The sequence below is a fragment of the Lepisosteus platostomus genome, chromosome 8, assembly GCF_059453375.1.
Source record: "Lepisosteus platostomus isolate fLepPlt1 chromosome 8, fLepPlt1.hap1, whole genome shotgun sequence".
Taxonomy (NCBI): domain Eukaryota; kingdom Metazoa; phylum Chordata; class Actinopteri; order Semionotiformes; family Lepisosteidae; genus Lepisosteus; species Lepisosteus platostomus.
This window is the reverse complement of record NC_142618.1, coordinates 37,208,010-37,230,743: the sequence shown is the minus strand read 5'-3', so window position 1 is coordinate 37,230,743 and position 22,734 is coordinate 37,208,010. Positions and strand designations below refer to the sequence as shown.

At 40.8% G+C, this 22,734-nt stretch overlaps 1 protein-coding gene across 3 annotated transcripts; it reads right to left on the bottom strand.

Annotated features, from left to right (window-relative positions):
* Positions 1-389: 389 nt before the first annotated feature.
* Positions 390-22,638, bottom strand: klhl18 (kelch-like family member 18). 3 transcript variants are annotated; one of them, XM_088643285.1, is made up of 11 exons: positions 22,451-22,584; positions 17,748-17,789; positions 16,346-16,476; positions 14,214-14,354; positions 13,600-13,798; positions 10,006-10,166; positions 8,092-8,228; positions 6,583-6,820; positions 5,325-5,429; positions 4,592-4,703; positions 390-3,770 (listed from the first exon to the last, which is right to left on the bottom strand). In XM_088643285.1, exons 3-11 carry the CDS (start codon positions 16,408-16,410, stop codon positions 3,384-3,386), a joined length of 1,545 nt encoding a protein of 514 aa, XP_088499411.1. In that variant the 5' UTR covers positions 16,411-16,476; positions 17,748-17,789; positions 22,451-22,584; the 3' UTR covers positions 390-3,383. The 3 variants fall into 3 exon arrangements, with proteins under 3 accessions (XP_088499411.1, XP_088499409.1, XP_088499410.1); XM_088643283.1 differs by lacking the exon at positions 17,748-17,789 and having other exon boundaries at positions 22,451-22,638; XM_088643284.1 differs by lacking the exon at positions 17,748-17,789 and having other exon boundaries at positions 6,583-6,805; positions 22,451-22,638.
* Between the last annotated feature and the right edge of the window lie 96 nt (positions 22,639-22,734).

Genomic DNA, 22,734 nt, shown 5'->3' with positions numbered 1-22,734 from the left:
AGTTGGAACAAATTGAAAATGGCCAAATTATTTGTCAGAAACTGTTTTATCAGAAAGAAGGGTAGATGGTTCTGTGAATCTTTTGGGACTGGCTGGGGGGCCATGCTTAAAAAAGGACTAGCATGTGACATAAAACAGGACATCAGTTTAGAGAGCATCTTGATAGCAAATAAACTAGTTCAGATGCTGGTCTTAAAAAATTAATAAATATTAGGCAAAAAGAAAGAGATTAAAAAAATTATAGTGATACATACTGGCCCAACATTTCTCCATAATTTCAACCCAATAACTACAGTATGTGGGATAAGACATGACAACCAGACAATGGAGAAGAGCTGGAGGAATGGAGTGAATTGAAAAACTGATGATACAATCCAGTAGAGAAGAAGCTGTTTTGATAATTTATTTGCTTTCTGGTATTATGCCAAATCTTAGAGGTTAGAAAGCACATACAAGTTAGAATGTAAATACGTTGGTTACTTTTGTTACGATCTTTGTTTTTTTATGATAACATCAGTTGTTTTCAGGAAAGCACTACAGCAGTGTGGCTCAGATTTACAAGTGAATTATTTCTACAACGGAAAGTTGGTGATTTGGAACCATTCACTGAAATAAGTGCTTGAATGCCAAACTTTTTTTTGGTTTAATGTTCAGCAATCACCTTTGTACAATCCTGTCTCCAGGAGGTAGGTGCAGGCCACAGGACTGGGGGAAGCAGATACATGATAAACCACTTAAATAACATCCATAGTAAGAATATGATAATAATACGTTATAACAAGATGATGGTAATTCAAAACCATTTTGTACAGCAGAAAATAAATAAAGAAATATGAGGTACAGTACCAAAAACAAGAGTAGTAAAAATCAGGAATCATAGTAAATTAAAATAAATCATTAACAATATTAGTATGAGTAATTATCATAATAGCACATAATACATGTATAGATTGAAACAACAATGCTAATCATAACAATTGTAAGAACTTCACAGTAGTTATTTTCTCATTAGAATTCCATTGTGTGCAGTTCCCTGTTCCACAAAATCACTGTTCTTTCAATATTCAGTCAATACATAACCCATAACACGCTAGGACACATTGTCTCTTAAATAACGCAGCAGAAATTTTACATTTATTACATTTATTTATAGTATTTATCCTCATCAATTTTCACTTAGTTCCCATTAACCCATCAATTTTGCTTGTATTTTTTATATATCAGGGAAACAACCCCTGCAACGGTTGGGCACTAAGTTCACAGAGAAATTGACAGCTTTTCCACTACCACACGCAGATGTGAGGCAATTCAGAACACCTGGTCATATAATAATAATTGCTTACACTTACATAGCGCTTTTCTGGACACTCCACTCAAAGCACTTTACAGGTAATGGGGTCTCCCCTCCACCACCAACAATGTGCAGCATCCACCTGGATGATGCGACGGCAGCCATTGTGTGCCATTGTGTACCACACATTAGCTATCAGTGGGGAGGAGAGCAGAGTAATGAAACCAATTCATAGAGGGGGCTTATTAGGAGGCCATGATTGGTAAGGGCCAATGGGAAATGGCCAGGACGCCAGGGTTACACCCCTACTCTTTTCGAGAAACACCCTGGGATTTTTAATGACCACAGAGAGTCAGGACCTCGGTTTTACGTCTCATCCAAAGGATGGTGCCCGTTTACAGTATAGTGTCCCCGTCACTATTTTGGGGCATTAGGACCCATGTGGACTGCAGGGTGAACACCTGCTGCTGGCCCCACTAACACCTCTTCCAGCAGCAACCTTAGTTTTTCCCAGGAGGTCTCCCATCCAGGTACTGACTAGGCTCACACTTGCTTAGCTTCAGTGGGTTGCTAGTTGTGAGTTGCAGGGTGATATGGCTGCTGGACACTTGAGACTGGACTTAATGTTTTGCTCCATTTACAATCAGCTTTAATTGCAAAGTAACTGCAGATGAATGACACACTTAAAAAATTAATGTCATGTTAGCAGAGGTCAGCCCTGAAAAGTAATGTTTTACATTAATTTAAATAGGAACTGTCAATAATGTATTTACCCTTTTAGACCCAGCAATTTAAGTATTTAAGTATTACAATTTAAGCATTACACTCCAAACACTGAGGCAGTCTGAACAGAGACAAAGCTTTACATACCTTTAGCATCAATGCATCTACATCTTTTTGTACTGAGTCTGAAGCAACAACAGGGCTTGTGTGTCAGCAGCAAGACAAATGCAAAAGGACAGGATTCATCGCCACAGAATGAACAGCAGATCCTTCAGATGATTCCATCCCATTCAAATATAGCAGCTCATCATTTGCAGGTCAAGTCCTATGGGATCACAATTGGACAATAACATAGCCTGGATATGAACAAGGACATGGTAGACTATAACTCATTCTGAACTGTCAGTGGAGGCTTTTACACCATGAACGGATTGAAACTCAACTTAAAATCAAGGGGTCATTTGTTTGAAGAGCTGTAAATATTCTAAAAAAAACACTACTTGTGTAAATGAACTGCACTCTTCCATTACAAGAAGAACATAGAATGTGTACAGATTTCAATTTTCTCTAATCATTTCCTCTGGTCAGTCACTCATTTAGAATGAAATGCTTACTAAAGAACTGTCACTGAATAGGAGACAGAGATTTGATTGGCCTTGTTACATGTACTTTATACACTGAGAATATTTGCCCATGCTGAATGAATGGAAGATGGAAATGAGCAGTTTCAAGGCTACAGAACAATTCAAGCACCTTGTAAAATAAATAAAAAGATTAAAAGCCATCTAACAAGGGAATTTTAACTCTTTTTTTATGAAAGCAAGGATGTGGAAAAAGACAGGAAGGTTTTAGCTCATTATTAATACACTTGAACATCCTAAATCAGGTCAGTTTGGCCATGATCCATCTTTCTCCTTGAGAGGAGTGTCTAGTTTCCACCTTCAGGCTCTCCAACAAAGAATGAACTCAAAACCTCTGGTTCATAGCCACTTGTAAAGAGGCTTTGTGCCAGTGATCTCTGCCATCGCCCAGCAGTTATCTGGAGTGAAGTATTGGAGGACAAACAAACTGAAAGACCTACAATTCCCAGATCACGGTCCAGACTCCATCCCCTCTCCCACCCCACAGCGGAGGAGGACGGACGAGGAGTTGTGCTTTGTGCCATCCTCAGTGTCTGTTTTGTGTTGCATCGTTTCCAGACACACACCTTTGAGTCTGCGAACTCCAAGAAAAACAAAAAGGAAAACCTTACTAAATACTCCATTGTTCTTCTTCCCCCTATCCTCTCCAAGAAACACAACTGGTTGTGGAATTATCTTTTTGGAAGTCGCTTCACCCGTTGCTAAAAGAGTGGGTAATTGAACAGGAGCTAGGCAGGCAGAAGTGGGACACAGCCTACCCCTACACCCCCCTCATGGCATACCATGGGTGCCATGAAGGTCCAGCGGTTGGTTTCAGGGTCATACATCTCCACAGAGTTCAAGTTGGACTGACCATCATAGCCGCCCACTGCGTACAGCCGCCCACAGTTCGCCACCAATGAGACCCTGCTCCGTCGTGTGTTCATGGCCACCAGATGGCTCCACTGGTCTGCGATTGAGCTGTACACCTCTGCCACACTAAGGAACCCTGAGCCGTCATACCCCCCAGCAACATAGAGCTTGCTCCCGAGAGCTGCTGCGCCGTGGCGACACCTCTTATTCATCATCCCTGACACCGGGTGCCAGGAGGCTGTGTGCTGGTTGTAGTATTCCACCTACAGGCAACAAAAGGGAATTATGAGGAGGAGTTAGACTGAGACAGAGACAATCTGTCTACTGTCTTATCTTACTTTCATTTGGCTATCTTAACTTTTTCAAAATAGAAACTCCCGATCGTCACAAGATTTTGTCCCAACCTCCTTTATCTAAGTTTTACCAAGGATTTCACTACATTTTCCAAAAGGTCAGGGATGAGAACCACAAGAAATGGGGATAGTAATTGGCAAGGTTAAATTTAGGGTTACAAATAGTAGTACAGATACAGTTAGTTAAGGGTAGACTTAAAGTGAGGGTTTAAAACGAGGTTTAGAGTAAAAATTAGGATTAAGATAAGCACTAGCCCCTAACCCAGTCACAGTCCAAGATCTAAAATTAGCCTAGCTTGTGTATTAATCTTAAACCTGAATTTAAACTAAAGTAAAAAGGTGAGAGGTTAAACTAATAGGCTGAGAGGTTACTGTTTGGGTTAGTTTTGCTGCTAAGACTTTGGTTTGTGTTGCGGCTTTAGTTGTGGGTAGGATTAATCTTAGGTACAGTAATGTTTGTGGTAAAAGCTAGGGTTAGAGTGAGGTTACAAGCCAATGGTTAAGCTAGTAAGGGTTAGGTCTAGCCTCAGTATTAGGTGCAGGGTTACCATGTATGGTTGGAATTAAGGCTAGAAGTAAATATGATGTAATGGATGGGTTAAGACTATTTTTTAATAGCATTAAAGGGGAACTATAATGCATCGAGTAAATAGCATTAAGCAGAGCGCTACATGCTTGTTGAACACCTGTGGTTCTGCTGCAGAAGACCAACTCTTCAGAGTAATACTAACCGAGTTGAAGATCTGCAGCCCGTCATGTCCCCCAGAGACAAAGATCCGGCCCTCAAACACTGTGACCCCTGCTGCACTACGACTAGCGTTCATGGGGGTCGCCATTGTCCACCTGCAGGCACACAATGGTATGGTGATGGTAAATTAGAACCTGTTGTTATGTGATTAGAAAAGATGTAAACTTTAGTGTGACAGTAAATGGCTCACACATCCCTGACCTACCCTAAGTCCTATTATTATTTGATCCTCTGATCATCTATCAGATCAGGAATGATGACAACCCTCTAGGTTGTATCCAGTATTTCACCTGTATGGTTATGATCAGAACTCCACAATTTAAAACACGTTGTATGACACCAATACCTACACCTACAAGACACAGATGACAGCAACACAGGGGCACTTAACTCATTAATCTGAATTTAACAGATCACACATAGGAGTAATGATGCTATCATATTAAACACAATACTTTTCAGTCATGTGACTTACTTCTGTTTTTACATAAAAGAATTAGAGATACTACTTCCTAAAATGGTTAATTATACACAAATGTCTATTTTGTCATTCTTTGTGCATTTATAACTATTATCATTAAAAAATAAAACTAAGATCCATAGCTTCAGTATGATTGTGAGGTACGTGCTGCCAGTTATACTTAAACAGGAGAACAGGAATAAAAAAAAGTAAAAAGTTAAAAAAATATAAGGGTAATGACATGGAATGTCCATACTTGTCTGCCTCTGGAGAGTAGCACTCAACGGAGTTGAGGGAAGATTTGCCATCGTAGCCTCCACATACATAGATCTGCCCATCCACTACCACTGTGCCCATCGCACTGGGGAGAGAGGGGATGGGACAGCTGATGCAAACTGCACGCTATTATAGTGTAGGAATGTCCCCTCACACAGCACTACACTGCTACCAGTCACCATGGTAATGAAAGCCAGACAGTTACTGAAACCATCAGACCACTATTAAGCCATTCCCTGTGGGTATTTATGTCCAGCAGTTACAACATCCCTTACTCAGTCACTGAGTTATTTCTCGAGTCTAAATATAAAATAATTTAGACATCTCTGATTATGTGAAACTATCTTACATGTTCAACAATATAAGAACCCATCTAATACAGTATCAGTAAATTACTGGTACAAACTGATTGCATTAATTCACGGATTTGCTAGTCTAGGTTTATGTTTCTATTATATTTACCTGTTTCTGCGCTTAGTTCTTGCACTCAAAAACACTTTCCTTCATGTGTAATGTTCCAGTTCGTTCAGCACAGAGCCTGCTCTTTTATATCTGTCTGAACAGCCCTTGAAAGGTGTTCAGTTTATGACGCAGAGACACAAATGGGAATGATAATGTATTAAACACTCCCACAGTTAGCTGTTATTTCCTTCTGTGGAGTTCCAATTGCTTCCATCTCAGTTAACTCACTTAAACATGTAATTTCTGAAACACATTAACTGGTACAGATCTGATGCTGATAACAAATCCTCTTCAACTTTTTTAAGAGGTGAGAGCAAATTTTAAAAATATACCTTAAAAAGAAATCTGAACTAAATTAGCCAATTATTATAACCAAAGCTATTTAACAAAAGCAGGATAAATACTTTTTGTACCTCAAGGGATTCTTCAAATAACATATCGGTGTTTTATGTTTTTATCAAACAAGTGCTACATAAAGAGTACAGCACATCTATAGTCAGCCACTTTCCAAAAATGCTTCTGCATCTTTTGCTTTTCACAGACACGGACGGCTCTGCTGTTTCAAAGACAGATCTGTAAAAGTTAAATATTAAACAGTTTTCCTTTGTCCTCAGCAAAACAGAACTGCAGTAAATTCTTATTTGTTTTCCCAAATTGGTATAGAGTGGTTGGTTTGTTCTGTATTCCTCGTTTGATGAACACCTGGGAGGATTTCAGAAGCCTCAGTTTACAGTCTAGAATTTTCCCTCTTGTCTCACATTCTCACTTGCCCTTACCTGCGCTTGCTGTTCATGCCGGCCACCTGTGTCCAGATGTCAGTCTCTGGGTTGTACACCTCTACCGTGCTGAGCCGGGATTGCCCATCATACCCTCCAATCGCGTAGAGAAGCCCGTTCACCACAGCCACGCCCACCCGGCTGCGTGCGGTCGTCATTGGCTGACATCGCTCCCAGCAGTTGCCAATGGGGTCAAACATTTCCACCACGTTCAGGGAGTCACCTGCATAGAAATTTGCTGCTTCTCTTAGTACACAAAAAGCCAAAATCTGATCAAGAATCTGGGTCTACAACTGTACTGCTAGGTCACTGTAAAACACAAGTCTCAGTCATTCTAAATAATGATTTAATTCTGTGATATCATGTTGCATTCTTCATCCACAAGAATCCAGAAATGCTTTGCATGTGAGAAGGAACGCACTATTGCCACTTCTAAAATGCAACACCCATGAGTTGGATACATACAGTGCTTATAAGTCTACACACACTTTTCCAAAGTAACACATTATGTGGCCTTATACCGTCTGAAATAAAAAAAACATAAAATGAGAATTTATTTTACTTTTATTTACACATTTTAACACACAACCTCTAAGTGAAACAAGTGTTCAAATATTCTGAAAAGTAAATACAAATGAAAACCACGAAAAATAGGTTGGAAAAGTATACAGACCCCTTAATCCTGAAGCTTTCATGAATCTTTTGCAGCATTGTGTAACAGGCTTGTTCTGTACCTTGAAGTTTATTAGCAGTTTACTACAGATTTAGTTTAGTTATCTGAGAATTTACTATGTTCCATTATATATATACATGGAGTGCTATGACTAACTTTAAAGGAGCTGTGCAGTAATGTTTTTTATCGCTTGGTTTAGTCATTACTTTTCATATCTTAGAAGCTGAGCTCTGGTATAACATCAGTAGCTGGTCCAGCTAGTGATCTTAACAGCTCATCAACTTTAAAATATTTTTGTATACATTTACTGTTAACAATTACTTAAAAAGGAGTGTAATGGTGAATTAAAATGGTTAGCATTGCTGCCTCGCAGTGCTAGGGCTGGGTTCAATTCCTGACCTGGGGTGCGTGGAGATTTGTATGTTCTCCTCATGTTTGTGTGGGTTTTCCCGGGGTGCTCTGGTTTCCTCCCACAATCCAAAGACACACTGGCTTCTGAGAAAACTGGCCCAGGAGTGAGTGTGTGTCCGTGTGTGCCCTGTCTAGGCTGTATCCTGCCATGTGCCGGTTGTTTGTCAGTGTAGGATCAGGCTCCCTCACAACTCTCAGCTGAATAAAGCAATTACAAAATGGATGTATGAAACAACACCAATTCGACACCAATGTTGCAGAGTCAAACAGTTACAAGATCTTGCCAGACCAATGCTTTTCAGCATTTCACTGGGTCAATTAATATTAATCAATGTGCACAGAAAGACCAGCTGCAGCTGGATGTAAATGTAGTCTGTATCTACAGTGCATGCCGAGGTTGAAGGTGGACTAGCAAGGCAAGGTACCTGCAGAGTTTAGTCCCCCTACTGCATAGATGAGACCTGCGATGGTGGTGCAGCAGCGCTGGCGGGTTTTGAAGGCTGGGAGGTGTGGTCTTCGCTCAGGCATCAGATGATAGTCCTTTGCTTCATCAACCAGATCCCTGACAGGATAGCAGGATGCAAGGCTCAGAGAGGTACACATAGTGACTCTGCAACAGCCTGACACTACAACACACGCTTTCACCACAGACAGCCTGACACCAAAACATGCTTTCACCACAGACACCCAACACAGAAACATTCACCACAGACAGCAAGACAGAACACACACCGACACACGCTTTCACCAGTTTCGGTGTCAGGCTGGCGGTGGTGAAAGCATGACACCGAAACACACAATGAAACACGCTTTCACCACTGTCGGCCTGACACCAAAACACACACTGACACACACTTTCACCACAGTCAGCCTGACACCAAAACACACTGACACACGCTTTCACCACAGACAGCCTGACACACGCTTTCACCATAGACAGCCTGACACCGAAACAGACTGACACCAAAACCCTGCAACTCACAACTGGCAACCCCCTGAAGCTAAGCAGGTGTGAGCCTGGTCAGTACCTGGATGGGAGACCTCCTGGGAAAAACTAAGGTTGCTGCTGGAAGAGGTGTTAGTGGGGCCAGCAGGGGGCGCCCACCCTGCGGTCCATGTGGGTCCTAATGCCCCAGTATAGTGATGGGGACACTATACTGTAAACAGGCGCCGTCCTTCGGATGAGACGTAAAACCGAGATCCTGACTCTCTGTGGTCATTAATAATCCCAGGGCATTTCTCGAAAAGAGTAGGGGTGTAACCCCGGCGTCCTGGCCAAATTTCCCATTGGCCCTTACTAATCATGGCCTCCTAATAATCCCCCTCTATGAATTGGCTACAGTACTCTGCTCTCCTCCCCACTGATAGCTGATGTGTGGTGAGCGTTCTGGCGCACTATGGCTGCTGTTGCATCATCCAGGTTGATGCTGCACATTGGTGGTGGTGGAGGGGAGTCCCCATTACCTGTAAAGCGCTTTGCGTGGAGTGTCCAGAAAAGCGCTATATAAGTGTAAGCAATAATTATTATTATTATTAAAACACACACTGACACATGCTTTCACCAGAGTCGGCCTGACACCAAAACACACACTGACACACGCTTTCACCACAGTCAGCCTGACACCGAAACACACACTGACACACGCTTGCACCAAAGACAACCGACACCCAAACACACACTGACACACACTTTCACCTCAGTTATCCTGTGTACAGAAAAGGTAAGAATCCCCATCCCCCAGAGCATACACTCCTGCTGTTTTGTGTGCCTGTCAAGGTCTCAGTTCCACAGTTGAACCATTATTTGACTTAATAATAGTACTGATTTAAATACTTTGACTGTTAAACATGTTAGAGGCTGCCTTTTTACTACTGCAGTTCATAAGTAAAATAAAATCTCAAACATTGCTGTCAAAAAATCTTGCAAATCAAGCAACTTGTTAGTTCAGTTAAGGCTTCAATTAGGTAATTGATCTTGGCTTCAAACAAGGAGCATCAGGTGTGCGAACCCCTGTTTTAGAGAACAGTTTGAAACACACACCATGCATTACAAGGTAAGGCAAGCCACTATTCCATTTTGGGTTTTGAAGATGGGGAGACATTTCTTAGGTTAAATGGCAAAATAATTTGGGCAAGAGTTTCTGCTGCAGTTTTGTTACTGTCATGCATATGGAGATATGTACCTTGCTAATAAAATATCAGACTTGCTGCGTAGTTAAAAGAAAAAAATAATATTAAGTGTATCACCATAACATTTTTGGATCAGAATTTTTCTGAACTGTCTATCTAATCGCTCACAGGCTGACAGTTCCTGTAATTACCCTGCTGCCCCACCTCACCTGCACTTGTGGCTGCAGCGCACCAGCTCGTCCTGCTGCACCCGGTCTGACAGGAATTGCGGCCGGCAAAGCGGGAGCCGGGTTTTGGACAGGAGCTCAGGCAGCTGCGACACTCTCTCCTCGCGCTGGTGTCGCACCCAGGCCAGTACCGCCTCAAACACCTGGTGTGACAGCAGGAGGTCAGCACTGGGCCACTGGCCAATTTACTTACACCTTGTAACAGACAAACTCCAAGGGAAAGACATTCTGAAAAGTAATTACAAATGAAAACCAAGGAAAATGGGTCAGAAAAGTGTAGATTCCCCTTAATCCTGAAGCTTTCATGCTGCAGTTGCTGCATTGAGTTACAGGCTTATTCTAAACCTTACAGTTTGTTAGTGTTTTACTAAAGGTTGGGTTTGGTTATCTGGTTATCTTGACAAAATCCATTACATATAATGGAGTGCTATGACTAACTGTAAAGGAGCCTGTGCAGTAATGTTTTATAATCTTGCATGGTTTAGTCATTACTTTTTAACTATATCTTAAAAGCTGAGCTCTGGTGTTACATCATAAGCTGGTCCAGCCAGTGATCTTAACAGCTCATCAACTTTAAAATTGCTTTTTATACATTTACTGTTAACAATTACTTAAAAAGGGGTGTAATGGTGGAGCAGTGATTAGCATTGAAACGTGGCATGAAACCTGGGTTCATTTCCAGACCTGGGGTGTGTGAAGATTCTATGTTCTCCTCATGTTTGTGTGGGCTTTTCTGGGGGATCTGGCTTCTTCCCACCGTCCAAAGACATATTGGGTTTTGGGAAAACTGGCCTTAGAGTCAGTGTGTGTCTGTGTGTCTGCCCTCACACAGAGCTCAGAGCACTGTCAAGGTCTCATCTTTTACATCCTCCAGACAACAAGGGCAAGCAACAAAAAGACAAAGAAATGTTAGGACACACAGTTGAAAGTGTGGAACTTAAAACAAGGGATGTTGTGTTAAAATTGTACAATGCACTAATCTTGCCTCTTGTATAATATTGTGTAGAATATTGGTCTGCATGTTATAGAATATTGCAATAGAAAGATATTGCTGCTCTGGAATCAGTCCAGAAAATAGCAACAAGATACTACTGTACATTCCAGGACATAAGGGAATGTCCCACACTGACAGGCCAAAGAAACTCAACCTTTTTAGAGAAGATTACGAGGGGACATGATTCAAGTATATGTATAACCTGAAAGCCAGGTGAGTTTCTTCAGAATGAACAATGAAACTCAAAGAAAGGGACAGAAATGGAAACTACATTAAATACTTTAAACCTGAGAACAGGAGGCACTTCGTTACACAAAGGGATGTCAGAACATAGAACGAGCTTACCAGCCATGTTGCTGAAACTGATACCGTTGCTTCTTTGAAGAAATAGCTGTATGAAATCTTTGGAAGTTACTACTGTAACTACCAAATGGGATAGAAAAATAAAGGGCCTCAACTCATTTGTAACTGTCCTTCGGTTCGGTCAGTCAATGTATAGAGATTTTTGGACGCATTTTACAGCTTATTCGGTCAGGTTGGACAGTTTGTGCAATGCATACTTCTTGTTCCACTATATACACCAAATTGTTCTCCAGCTGTTTCCGTTTCCAGTCTCATGCTGTAATGCAGACTGTGCATGGGTGATGAGGTAAAATCTTTTAATTGCTTCAGTTTACCAATCAATTTCTTGGGAATAAGGGATTTCAGGTTTTCAATAAAGATGGAATGGATTTCATGGAGTTCTCCTGCAGGACTGGAAAACAACCAAGGCTAATTCAGGAATAGGTACTAGAATCATGAAGCGTTGCATGGAAGCTCATGGTTACACAAGGGCTGTGGAAGTATGAAACAAGCTACCCAGCCATGTTGTCAAAGCTGATGCTCTGTCTTCTTTAAACAATGTCAGATTATTAATAATGTTACAGCTATAGGCAACTAGAAAGTGTCTCTAAGAGTCTAGATAAACTGTGCAGCACCTGGCAGTGCAAACATTTTCAACTTTAAAGCAGAGGGGGTGTTTGCTGAGATACAGTATAAGGGGTCCAGAGTCTGTGATCAAAGCAATCATAAAGTTTACCTTAGTTAATTAAGTTCTGGGTAGATTACTGAATGCCCATCAACAGTTCAGAAAGACATCATATAAGATCAGATCAAGAGAGAAAAAGAGACCACAAGAGAGAGTGGAAACAGGAGGACACAGAGAAAAAACCATGTGCCAGGTGAGAGGTCCTTGTTCGAGATCCACAAAGACCCGATTGGAGCTTAATACTTGAACCTTGTTAAGAGATCTTGATATTCTGTAACTTGGAGTTCCTGAATGAAGAGTCCCTCAGTTTAAAACAGCCTGTTCTGCTTAGTGAATACATTTACAATAGGAAGAGAGGGTCTCATTCACTTTGTGGCATTCGGGTTTGCAGAGAGAGAGATTAATCGTAGGTTGTAATCTTTTTAGTTTAGAAGGCAGCTTATCTCTTCTTTTGGCCTCCGTAGGCATGATTCAACAGTTAAATACTTGGCAGCAGTCTGGGGTTTTCCAGGGTGGTCTAAACTTGTCTCTCTTTGGTTATGAGATAACCCTTAATGGGCTAACATTTCTCAGCCAAAGCAGGAACTCTGTAACATTAAAATGAGCACTGGTAAAAACAGAGCAATATACATATACTTACGACATCGACTTCGAGAACCAAGCCCTCGAAATGTACTCATTTTTCATCAACAGAGGATACCCCAGCAGTGTGATTGACAGGGCCCTTGCCCGAGCCAAAAACACCCCCCGGACCATCAACCCGATCAGGAACTCCCGCCGTAACAACCGCATTCCTTTGGTGCTTCCTTACCACCCTAACACACTTCCTATCCCCAGGACCATTAACCACAACTTTTCCATCCTACAGGATGATCCCTCCATTGGGGCCCTCTTTTCTGATCGCCCTATCATCTCATATCTCATACCACCTAATCTGCGTAACATCCTTGTTCACAGCTCCCTTGACCGCCCTCAACAACCATCCACACCAGGCACTTTCCCTTGCAACAGAGCTCGCTACTACTGTTCTTTTAAATTTTCTCCATTCATTGGAAGTTTCATTTCACACCTCTCTGCACCCATTCTGACTTCACACCTCTTGATTGGCCTCTCTTTCTGTCCCCTGCTCCTGTCTCTCACTCCTCCTCCCTCCCAACCTTTGTTCTCCCGCTACTTTACCTTTGCCTACTGCCCTGTCTCTCTCACACCTGAAGAAGGCTCCATGGCCGAAACGTTGTGTTCTCTTTCTTCTTTTTTTCAGCATGGAATAAACCTATTACTTCTTCCTTTGCAGCCTACGCATGCTGACGCAGCTACCCACCTGAACTTCATATATTTACAGTGTACATGTATATACTGTATATTCAATTAAAGTGTTTTGCTTGACAATTTCATTAATGTCCACCATTATATACAAGGCTGAGCTGCCTGATGAGGTTTTGCTGGTGGCAGCCAATGTTAGTATGGCAGGGTTCTGCATGTACCAAAGTAAACGAATGAGTGTTTGTCCTCCTCCTTCTTGAAACTTTCCCAGTCCAGCGGCAGAATGACTGACCTGCTCCTCTTCCTTCACGTTGAGCTCGTCTCGGCTCACCAGCTCCAGCACCTCCTCCGCTCCCAGTGCGAGGAACTCCTCGGACATGGACACCTCCACAAAGTGCTGATGGATGAAGCTGTTGGCAGCATCGTACAGCGTGGTGCACATCATCGTCTCCGCAAACTGCCGCACACCCAGACAGTTCTTCGGGTGCAGTCTGGAATGAGAAGGTTGCAATTAGGGAGTGGTAGTTCAGGGGGTGTGTAGGAGTTGGGGGTTTGCGAAGAGATGAGTGGGGGAGGTTGTGAGGGGTTTACAGATATAAATAGAAAGGGAAGAGTGAGATTGGGGGTTAGACAGAGATTAGGTTTATTTGCTTGGAAAGTGGAAGTGGAAAATTAGGGTGTTCAAGAGGAAGTGGTGGGCAGGGCAGAACATGGCTCAGCTGGAAAAAGAACAGGAGCACCTTGTGCATACTGGCAACCACTGCTACAGATTAAGGTTTGGAAGTCAGTGTGTGAGGTGTGTAACTGCAAGAGAGAAAGGGTGTGGCACAGTATGAGTGAGAGGTGACTTATGATGCCGTGGGGTGAGGTGTGGAAAGGCATGTTCTCTCCTGAGTGGAAGCTCACCTTTCTCTCAAGAAAGAGCAGCAAGCATCCTTGACATTCTGGAGCTGCAGGAAGCTGGCCCCAATGAGCAGAGACTGGACGTTCTGCTGATCTATTGCCACATGACCATTATAGGCAAAGTTTATTAGGGCTTCCAGAGCACTGTGAGAGACAGAGAAAGAAGGGGAAGAGGGGAAACATCACAGCAAAGTTCACAGTTTTTCCAATTACTCTACTCTTCCTATTTAATAGAGCTATTCATGTTTTTGTGTCATACTATTTCACAAGATGTATAATGAACTACCCTGATGTTCCATATAAATTTTTATTGGAGGGCTCAAAAACCAAGATGGTCCAATCCTGGTCCTGGAAGCTTGGTCTTCAGGTTTTTTTAAGATGTCTTTAAAGCAACAGCAACAGGGCCCAGTGAAGGTGTTAAAGTAGACCCAGTAAATAAGTAACCTGCTGGTTCAGTTCATTAAGAGCTAGGTTGGAATTAAAACCTGCAGAAACACCAACTCTCTAGGACCAGGACTGGAAAACCCCTAGTTTAAAGAGGATCACCAGTCTCATTGCTGAGTTACTATAAAAATAGTTTTTTCAGACCATGTAAGAAACTTCCGTACAATCATCACTGAGGTGAAAAAATAGGCAGCTGTGTTTGCTGTATGGACTCTGGAGTGTGGGGGATACAGTGTCACATTCCTGAGGCAGATATGACAGTGAAACCAGACCCCTCACACAGAGCACTAAAGTAACTCCTTTACTCAGGCCACACATGAGAGAACATATTTGGATTTTTTAAAATTGTTTCAAAATATTACTATGAAGCTGTGTCCAATATAAAAAATGCTAGTTTTTGTGTCTTTTAAATGAGAGCAGCTGCATGATTATTTCCATGACTGACTCAGAAGTCCTATGGCTCTATGAGTGGTATAAAGCGAGACTGGCCTGGACTTGTGAATAATTTTTTGCTCGAAGTGGGAACATTTTGGCACTAAAATAATTCTTTACAGAAAATAATTTATTAACAGAAGTATGGTTTAGTGTAGCATTTCTCAATAAGGCTTTGTAACACATATTCATAGTTATTAATATATTAATATTAAATTCTTATATAATGTATGGTTATATAATGGATAATATATTAAGATAATGCATAAAAAAGTCCATGACTATAGTAATGTCTTGGATCCCATTTATAAAGTCTACAATCATGATGCTTTCATTCTGGGAGTCCAGTCAACTTGATCTGTTAATAACAGATTTAGTCACTGACCTAATTTGTGTAAAGAGTTCATATACACTTATCAATATAATATCACATATATTTTGGTTTGATTTGATCTTTTATCACAATTTGCATTCTGAAGAACAAATTTTAATGACTCCTACTAGTAAAAGTGAACCTGTCATTTCAGAGGTTGTATACAGAAGGACCAAACCTCCTCATCAAAAGGGGACCTTTCCCATTGTGTTGATTATTTTTAATAAGGACCTGAATTCACTGCAAAGGAATGAATGCATACAGCATGCCATTGACATATTTTATGTTTTGATTTTTATTTTGCTGTTCTTGTAGACATTTAACTTTTCTCTCATTAAAGGTTTAGGTTTGAGCATTTAAGTTTCGATACAAACATTTAAATTTTTTAAAAGGGATATTTCGTTTGAAATTCAACATGGGATATCACTGGAAGAGAGTGAATAGTTCAGCAAGGTGCTGTATTTATGATCTCAGAACACGCATCTCTAAATATTGCATTAAATAAGCGTGAAAATCAGCCTCACCCTCTGGGAATGTGTTAGAGAAGCTCGTTTAGGTCTATACTCAGTATAACAGGAGACTGATCCATCAAAACACAAAACCAATATATTAATTTCAATGCTTCATAAGTATAGAATTGTATTTTAGTTCTGTATTTTATTAATTTCACACTGAGGTCTGTGCAAAGACCAAGAAGATAACAAGGCCCTCCTGTTGTCTCACACACAACAGCCTCTACTAATTGTGAAACTCACAGTGTCTCAGACTACTGTGCAATAGCAGATCTTACTGTATGTCCCTGTACTAACTGAATGTTCTTCTCCTGAGTGGATATGAACCTGGGACGTATGTTCATGAAGGGAGGAGTTGGCAGTGCCAGCCCTACCTGGGGTCCATGCCCTGCATCACAATCTCATCCTGCTTGCATTCCATCATGTCATTGGTGAACATGGCATGGAAGTAGGGGATGGAGGCGGCCAGTACAATCCTGTGAGCACTGAACTTGTTATCCCCAACCTGAACATAGAGGGAAAGAGAAAGAAAGAGAGAGTGAGTGTCAGTCCAGGAACGTTATTTGTGTCCTAGCTTTGGACAAAAGGACATAAAGCTGTCCTCCGAGATGCAAACTGCATTTCTGTGATATGTCCCATTTCTTAATGTAATGATGTTCTTGGTCAGTAGGACACATATTTGGTGTTTGCTCTGTATTTGCAGCTTGTATTGCAAGTCCTGCTGTTACAGATGTTAGGCTAGACTACAGCTGTGTGTCATGTACTATGGTCAGAGTGCTTCCATCTGTGGACAATACATTTCAGAACACTTTTTTAAAAAGGCAGCACTTAGAATGCTCTACACTTATAACATGATCCATCCATCTATCCATTTTCTAACCTCTTCATCCAATTTAGGGTCGCAGGGGAGCTGGAGCCTATCCCGGGTAAGCAACAATTTATTTGAACTCTGTCTATTCTGTTTAATTATATTCTGTGGATCTAACAGCAGTACACCAGGCTTAAACAGTTTAATAGGTCATATGTGCAGTGAGCCATGTGTTCTTCTTTGCTTTAGGAACTGACAGCAGACATGGGTTATAAATTAACACAAAATGACGAGAAATTCAGTACTGGCACTGCAGAGAAAGGGATTATCTGGGGTTAATGTCATTCTGTTGTGCAAGAATGACCTCAAACCAAAATTTAAACCAAGAGGAGACCCAAAATTAGCTATGGGAACCTGAATTAAAAAAATCAACTGGCTTGGAAGACCTTGAAACTTTGAGGTCTGTTGACAGAGCATCTGCTTTAAAATTGGACCATCTCTGTCATGGCCTTCAGTCCAAACTGAATTAGGGCAAAGTACATCATATTTTAACAGCAGTTCAATCTGCTTATCAAAAACAAGTGTAATAAAAAAAAGATCCCAACAGATATTGTTCTACTTTGAATGTATGTAACGGGAGTTGATTCAAAGAACTAAAAACTCTCATGTACTGTATGACTTTACATTTGCATGGTAAATGTATAAATAAAATGTATGAATGTTAGAATAGCCAGATTATTATTGATGCACTCCAACAGTCTGGCTAACTATTAACAGTTTTGCATAGGAAAGTAGCTTTACCTCCGAGATGAAGAGTCAATACAAGAAGCTTCATGATCAGAGATGCAGAGGAATGACAATATGCCAATAACCTCCTCTGAAATGTCAATCATACTGGCAAGGCCAGTGGTGAGCAGATGTAGTGGAGCTAGTTTGGACACGGTGACGTCATTGCCCTCCCTGCGCACCTGGGCTGAGGGAGGTCTCCTTTAGCTTATTCGGCTGGTTCCCTGTCGTGTTACGCCGGAGACCCACGTTCGTGCCCAGGTGTTGCCAGACGAATCAGCGGGGAGGAGCGGCGAGGGCATGAGTCCGCGCGGAAGCACGATGGTCACACAACCAGTGAGAAAGCAGTTTGTGTGCAGTACATCCCCAGCCACAGAATTAACAAGAAATGACACAGTGGTTAGCATTGCAGTCTCACAGGGGTCCTGCTTTGATTGCAAATCTGGGGTGCTATCTGTGTGGAGTTTGTATGTTCTCCCCTTGTTCATGTGGGTTTTCTCCCACAGTCCACCGGTAGGTTAACTGGCTTCTGGAAAAATTGGCCCTTGGGTGAATGCGTATGAGCGTGTGCATGTTTGTGTCTGTGTCTGCCTGCCCTATGATGGACTGGCTCCCCATCCAGGGTGTTCCTGCCTTACACCTGCTGTTCCCCACCATTAGTAAAATATCTATTTCTATTTTGAGAATATCTTGGGGAGAGCTTAGATTCTAATGCACAAAACAAACAACACCACTTTAAAATATACCAATATCTTTAACACGGATATCAAAACATGCCTCCTATGTGAATAAAAACAGATAATGGTTTTCAGTATGAAACATGAGACAATCTCAGAATGAAAACATTGTAAAGCTTTGAACAAGTATGAGCATTAACACAACCATGGCAGCATCAGTGCATAAAGTTGATTAGCCTCTAGTCTAGATAAACCAGTGTTTCCAACCCCTGGTCCCACAGATACACTCTGCCTTCTCAGCTATTGCTCCAGCAAAGTTCCTAATCACAGGTAAATTGATTTCAGCTTTCTGGTTGGGAAATATTTGTAAAATTGCCTTCAGCTCTTATAAAGTCAAAAGGAATTTGGGATTTGTATCAGCTCTGTTCCAATTTCTAAGTTTCATAACTGCCCTCATTCAGGTGTTGCCAAAAATGTAACGTACTAGACATATGCCGAAGCAAACAAACTCTCATTGCAGTATCATTCCCACCTGCATCTGTTCATCATCAATTCAGCTAGTAAGAGCTCATAGTAAAAAATATTGGAATGCAGGTTGAAAGTTTAAAGTTCATGCTGAAGTTGTTTGAAAATATAGCCTTAACATAGAAACAAGTTAAATAAAAGTCTAAACAAGAAAGCAGATCAATTAAGTCATCAAACAGCAGCAGAGATTTAGAGCTAAGTTGGAATGAAAACTCGCAAAGAGACTTCAATGCTCATTGCTATAGCGAGGCATGATTTTATATTTAACTTTTCATGCATTAGGCTAATTCAAAACATCTTTTTATAATGGATGTTTATATACAGTAGATTTTTAATCAGCTCATTTTGGCAAGTGTAATTCAGGTGACAACAAACACTCAATACACAGCATTATTCTGAAATCACACAACATCAGCACTCTCTTATCTTAAGGATCAGTTAGCAAACCTGCTCACTAAAATGTAAATAATATTCTACTGATATAAGAGACCACTGATTTTGTCAGACTTGCATTTGCATTGTGCATCCTGCAGATACACGATCATGACTTGTGTGGGCTCCATTGTTGAGCTTCTAGTTATTTCAGACTGAAAGAATTTGAGGAATGAAAATGTGTTTTTTCTTTTTAAGATGGAGGAGGAGTACAGAAAAGACGATAGTGTACAGGACAAAGACCAAATAACAATAACAGTGGACATGAGATTCTTATCTCATTTGAAACTGAAACATTATTACTTACTTTTCAGTCTTAGACAGCACAGGCTAAAGATGAAGTGATTTTAAGAGTGCTACTTATGTCTCTGCAGACACCCTTCTCTATAGCAAGCATGTGCATATGTATGACATAGTCAAAACTGCACACCAGGGAACAACAGCATTACGGGATATGCTAAACAGGGAAACTCAGATATTACAATCCTCGAATGTTATACTAGAATAAATCATTCCTCAAAAACTGTCAACTAAAAACTTGTATAACCTAAACTAAGTTGTCATGACTCCAATTGGTTCCAGAACTTAAAATTACCTCAGAAACCCAAACATCACTTTAATACAGCACAGAACAGTGCATAAGAATGAAAACTATAACATTCCTGGTTAATTACTTGAGTAACATCCTTAAAGTCATTAACCAAAGCACAAACAATAGGTAGAAAAACAATAAACTTTCCTGCCCATTTACAGTACGGAACAGTATTTACATTGGCAATATTTTAAATAAAATGGTCAACAGTGATATTCTCTCTCTTGACATTTTGTCTTATGCAGTGTTGAAAAATCTGGAATCCTGTCCTGCACGGTTACTGCAGCGCAGTAAATACAGTATACTTGTGCTGAAATCCCAAGGAGACCTAATGAATAGGTAGGTAAAGATATTCAAAAAGAAGGAACTAAAATAGTGACTCCATACAATACAGACTGCTTATGTGAATCTTGTATTTCAAACTGCAGCCAAGGACTTTATAAAGATCCTAGATACAGTACCATCCAAGGACACTGAAACTTGTACTTTTTTTATTCATCTGTGAGCTGGCTTTACAGAGGATGCCATATCTCTCTCAACAGTGTCAGCCACCTGTATACACTGTATGAACTGTGATTCCAGAAGGCATTTCAACCTTGTTTAATCCAGAAAAATTTAAACCAAAAATAAATGGTATAAACGAAACATTCTTGTATTGGAATTCCTTTTATTAGAGGGCTCAGCATGGGCGTAGATGACTTGAATCTCGGGGTCTGTTTTCTTTTTGCATATTCCCACAGCCAGAAAATGCCTTTGTTTTTTATTAAGTGAGAAAGGTATCCATGATTTCAGATATTAGGTTGAGGTCCGTTAAGTTCAACAGGCGTAATTTAGGTACCGTATTTTCTCATCTGCCATATCACATACCAGGGTTCTTATCTGATTGACTGGAACTGATATAAGTCCATATAGTTAACATAGGCTGTGCTGGAGTAAAAGACTTGAAGAGAATGGACCTGCCGCAGCTCCGCAATGGAAGATAGGCCCTGCAAGCAAATATTTTTTGTTGTTTTTTTACCATATATTCCAATAAACATACTTCAGGTGTAGGTCTGGATGTGGAAAAATAAAAATATAAATTCAAATTTTATTAAATGAGTGAAGCACTACAACCTAGGACACCTAAGAAAAAATACTTAAGCCTCTCAAAAAGCACAAGTTTATCTATTATTATATTTATTATTAATACATTATAAATTATATTTAAATAAATAAGTTGTATAATACATTATAAAACATTTGAAAGTAAAAATCAGAGGATATTTTTCTTTGAAACCTCTTTGGCAACTGGGAATGAGAGCATATGACATTTGCTCTGTATTTGCTCAGATTGCACTTCAGTACAGTGGGTCAGTACCCACAGCTCGGAAGGGCAGACTGGTCCATACAAGCAGAAGGACCTGCCGCTTTCGCTTCGTGTACAGCTCCTGGCATTTAAGACTGGATTTTAAAATGATAATTTAAAATTAACACACAAAGCATGGATAGAAGGAACTTGTGAAATAGAAATCCCTCTCATGACTGTTACTGTATCACTGGCTGCAGAGATTCTAGGAGAAGGGACATTAGGTTGCTCAAGTAGCATGTATTAGAAAAGGCTTAAGTGCAGCAGCATGATGGTCAGTAGTTAGTTGTGAATGTAGACCAAGCTTTGTGAGAAAGAGGATTGCTTCTGCCTGGTCTTTAAGAAGCAGGAGCCAAGGCCACTGACATATCCAGTGTCCATTTACAAACATAATAACACAAAAGTGCATTTAGCTTGGATAAGATAGCAAAGGCTCTCTCCAACTTAAAGAGCTCAGGTTAATTGGAGCACTGCTTTTTCAGCACATCGCTGCTCTTGCTGTAGTAATCGGGATAAACAGAGAATGCTAACACAGACGTCGGGCGACGCAAGTCGCTTCTATCTGGACGCCTGGTAACCTGTGAAGCACCCTAAGAGGTAAACATGACATTACAAAACACTTTCACTCACTGATCCTTCGTATCTCTTATCAATGTGCAACATTTGCCTTTACCTTTCTTACAGTTAGCTACCATCTGGCGCACAATGGCCATTTTTGCAGTTTAATACGATTTAAATAGTAATTTTCCATAATTATCAAAATTATGTTTAGAATGAAATAATATTAATGGAAATGGTGAAATATTCTAAATTTACTTTTTTATTACAGTCCCAACCCTAGTAGCGTAGCAAAACCTCAGGTCAATGAATGTTTAGGGCTGTTAGATACCAGCGCTCTTCGTTTCAGAGATATTCGTAATGTATTTAATTTCTCTATTTGTGTTCACAAAGAAACAAATCAATCAGACAGGAAAACAGTAACAATGCAGGACATATTTTCCGCTGTAACAGCTGTTTCCCGGTTGGCTTTAACCACCCCGGTTATATTTACATTTTGGGGATCTCTTCCGGGCTTTCGTCTACAATGACAACCAATTAATTTAGCCTGTGTCCAACATGGAAAAGGGCATCTTAGTTTGGAACAAGGATGAAGAGCATCGGAGGCCCTTTTAAATCGAAGAACATAGGATAGAAACCCTCATCCACCCCAGAACCTCAACCAAGACAACACTCCCTCTTTAAAGGCAGTGGCAGCGAAAGGCACGGTGCCTCTCGGTGAACCTGCTGAACAACACGCGTCGGGTTGATTTGTACCTTGAGGGTGACGTCGCACAGTTTCCCCTGCCTCCGGATCTCTTCCATCACCGCGTAGCCCCGATTCGGAAGGTCGCTAACGGAGAAATGCATCAAATCATCTAGTTCCTCGAATATTAGATCTTCCATCTTCATTGAGAAAATAAAAACGACAGAAAAAAATCGGAAACGCGGATTGAGCCTGAGTAGCTGCCGTAGGGTTTAATATTACTGCTGTTGCGCGTCAGGGGTTGCGATATCATTGGGCAGTGGCGTTGAGACGGATTAAATGGTGGTTTGATTTG

Coding starts and splice junctions, on each gene's coding strand:
- klhl18 (XM_088643283.1), bottom strand. CDS start 22,585: ATGAAGATGGAAGATCTAATATTCGAGGAACTAGATGATTTGATGCAT. Junction 6,821..8,091: donor AGGGGGACTAAACTCTGCAG/GTACCTTGCCTT, acceptor TAAGAGAAGCAG/CAAATTTCTATGCAGGTGAC. Junction 3,771..4,591: donor GGCTGCAGATCTTCAACTCG/GTTAGTATTACT, acceptor TGTTGCCTGTAG/GTGGAATACTACAACCAGCA.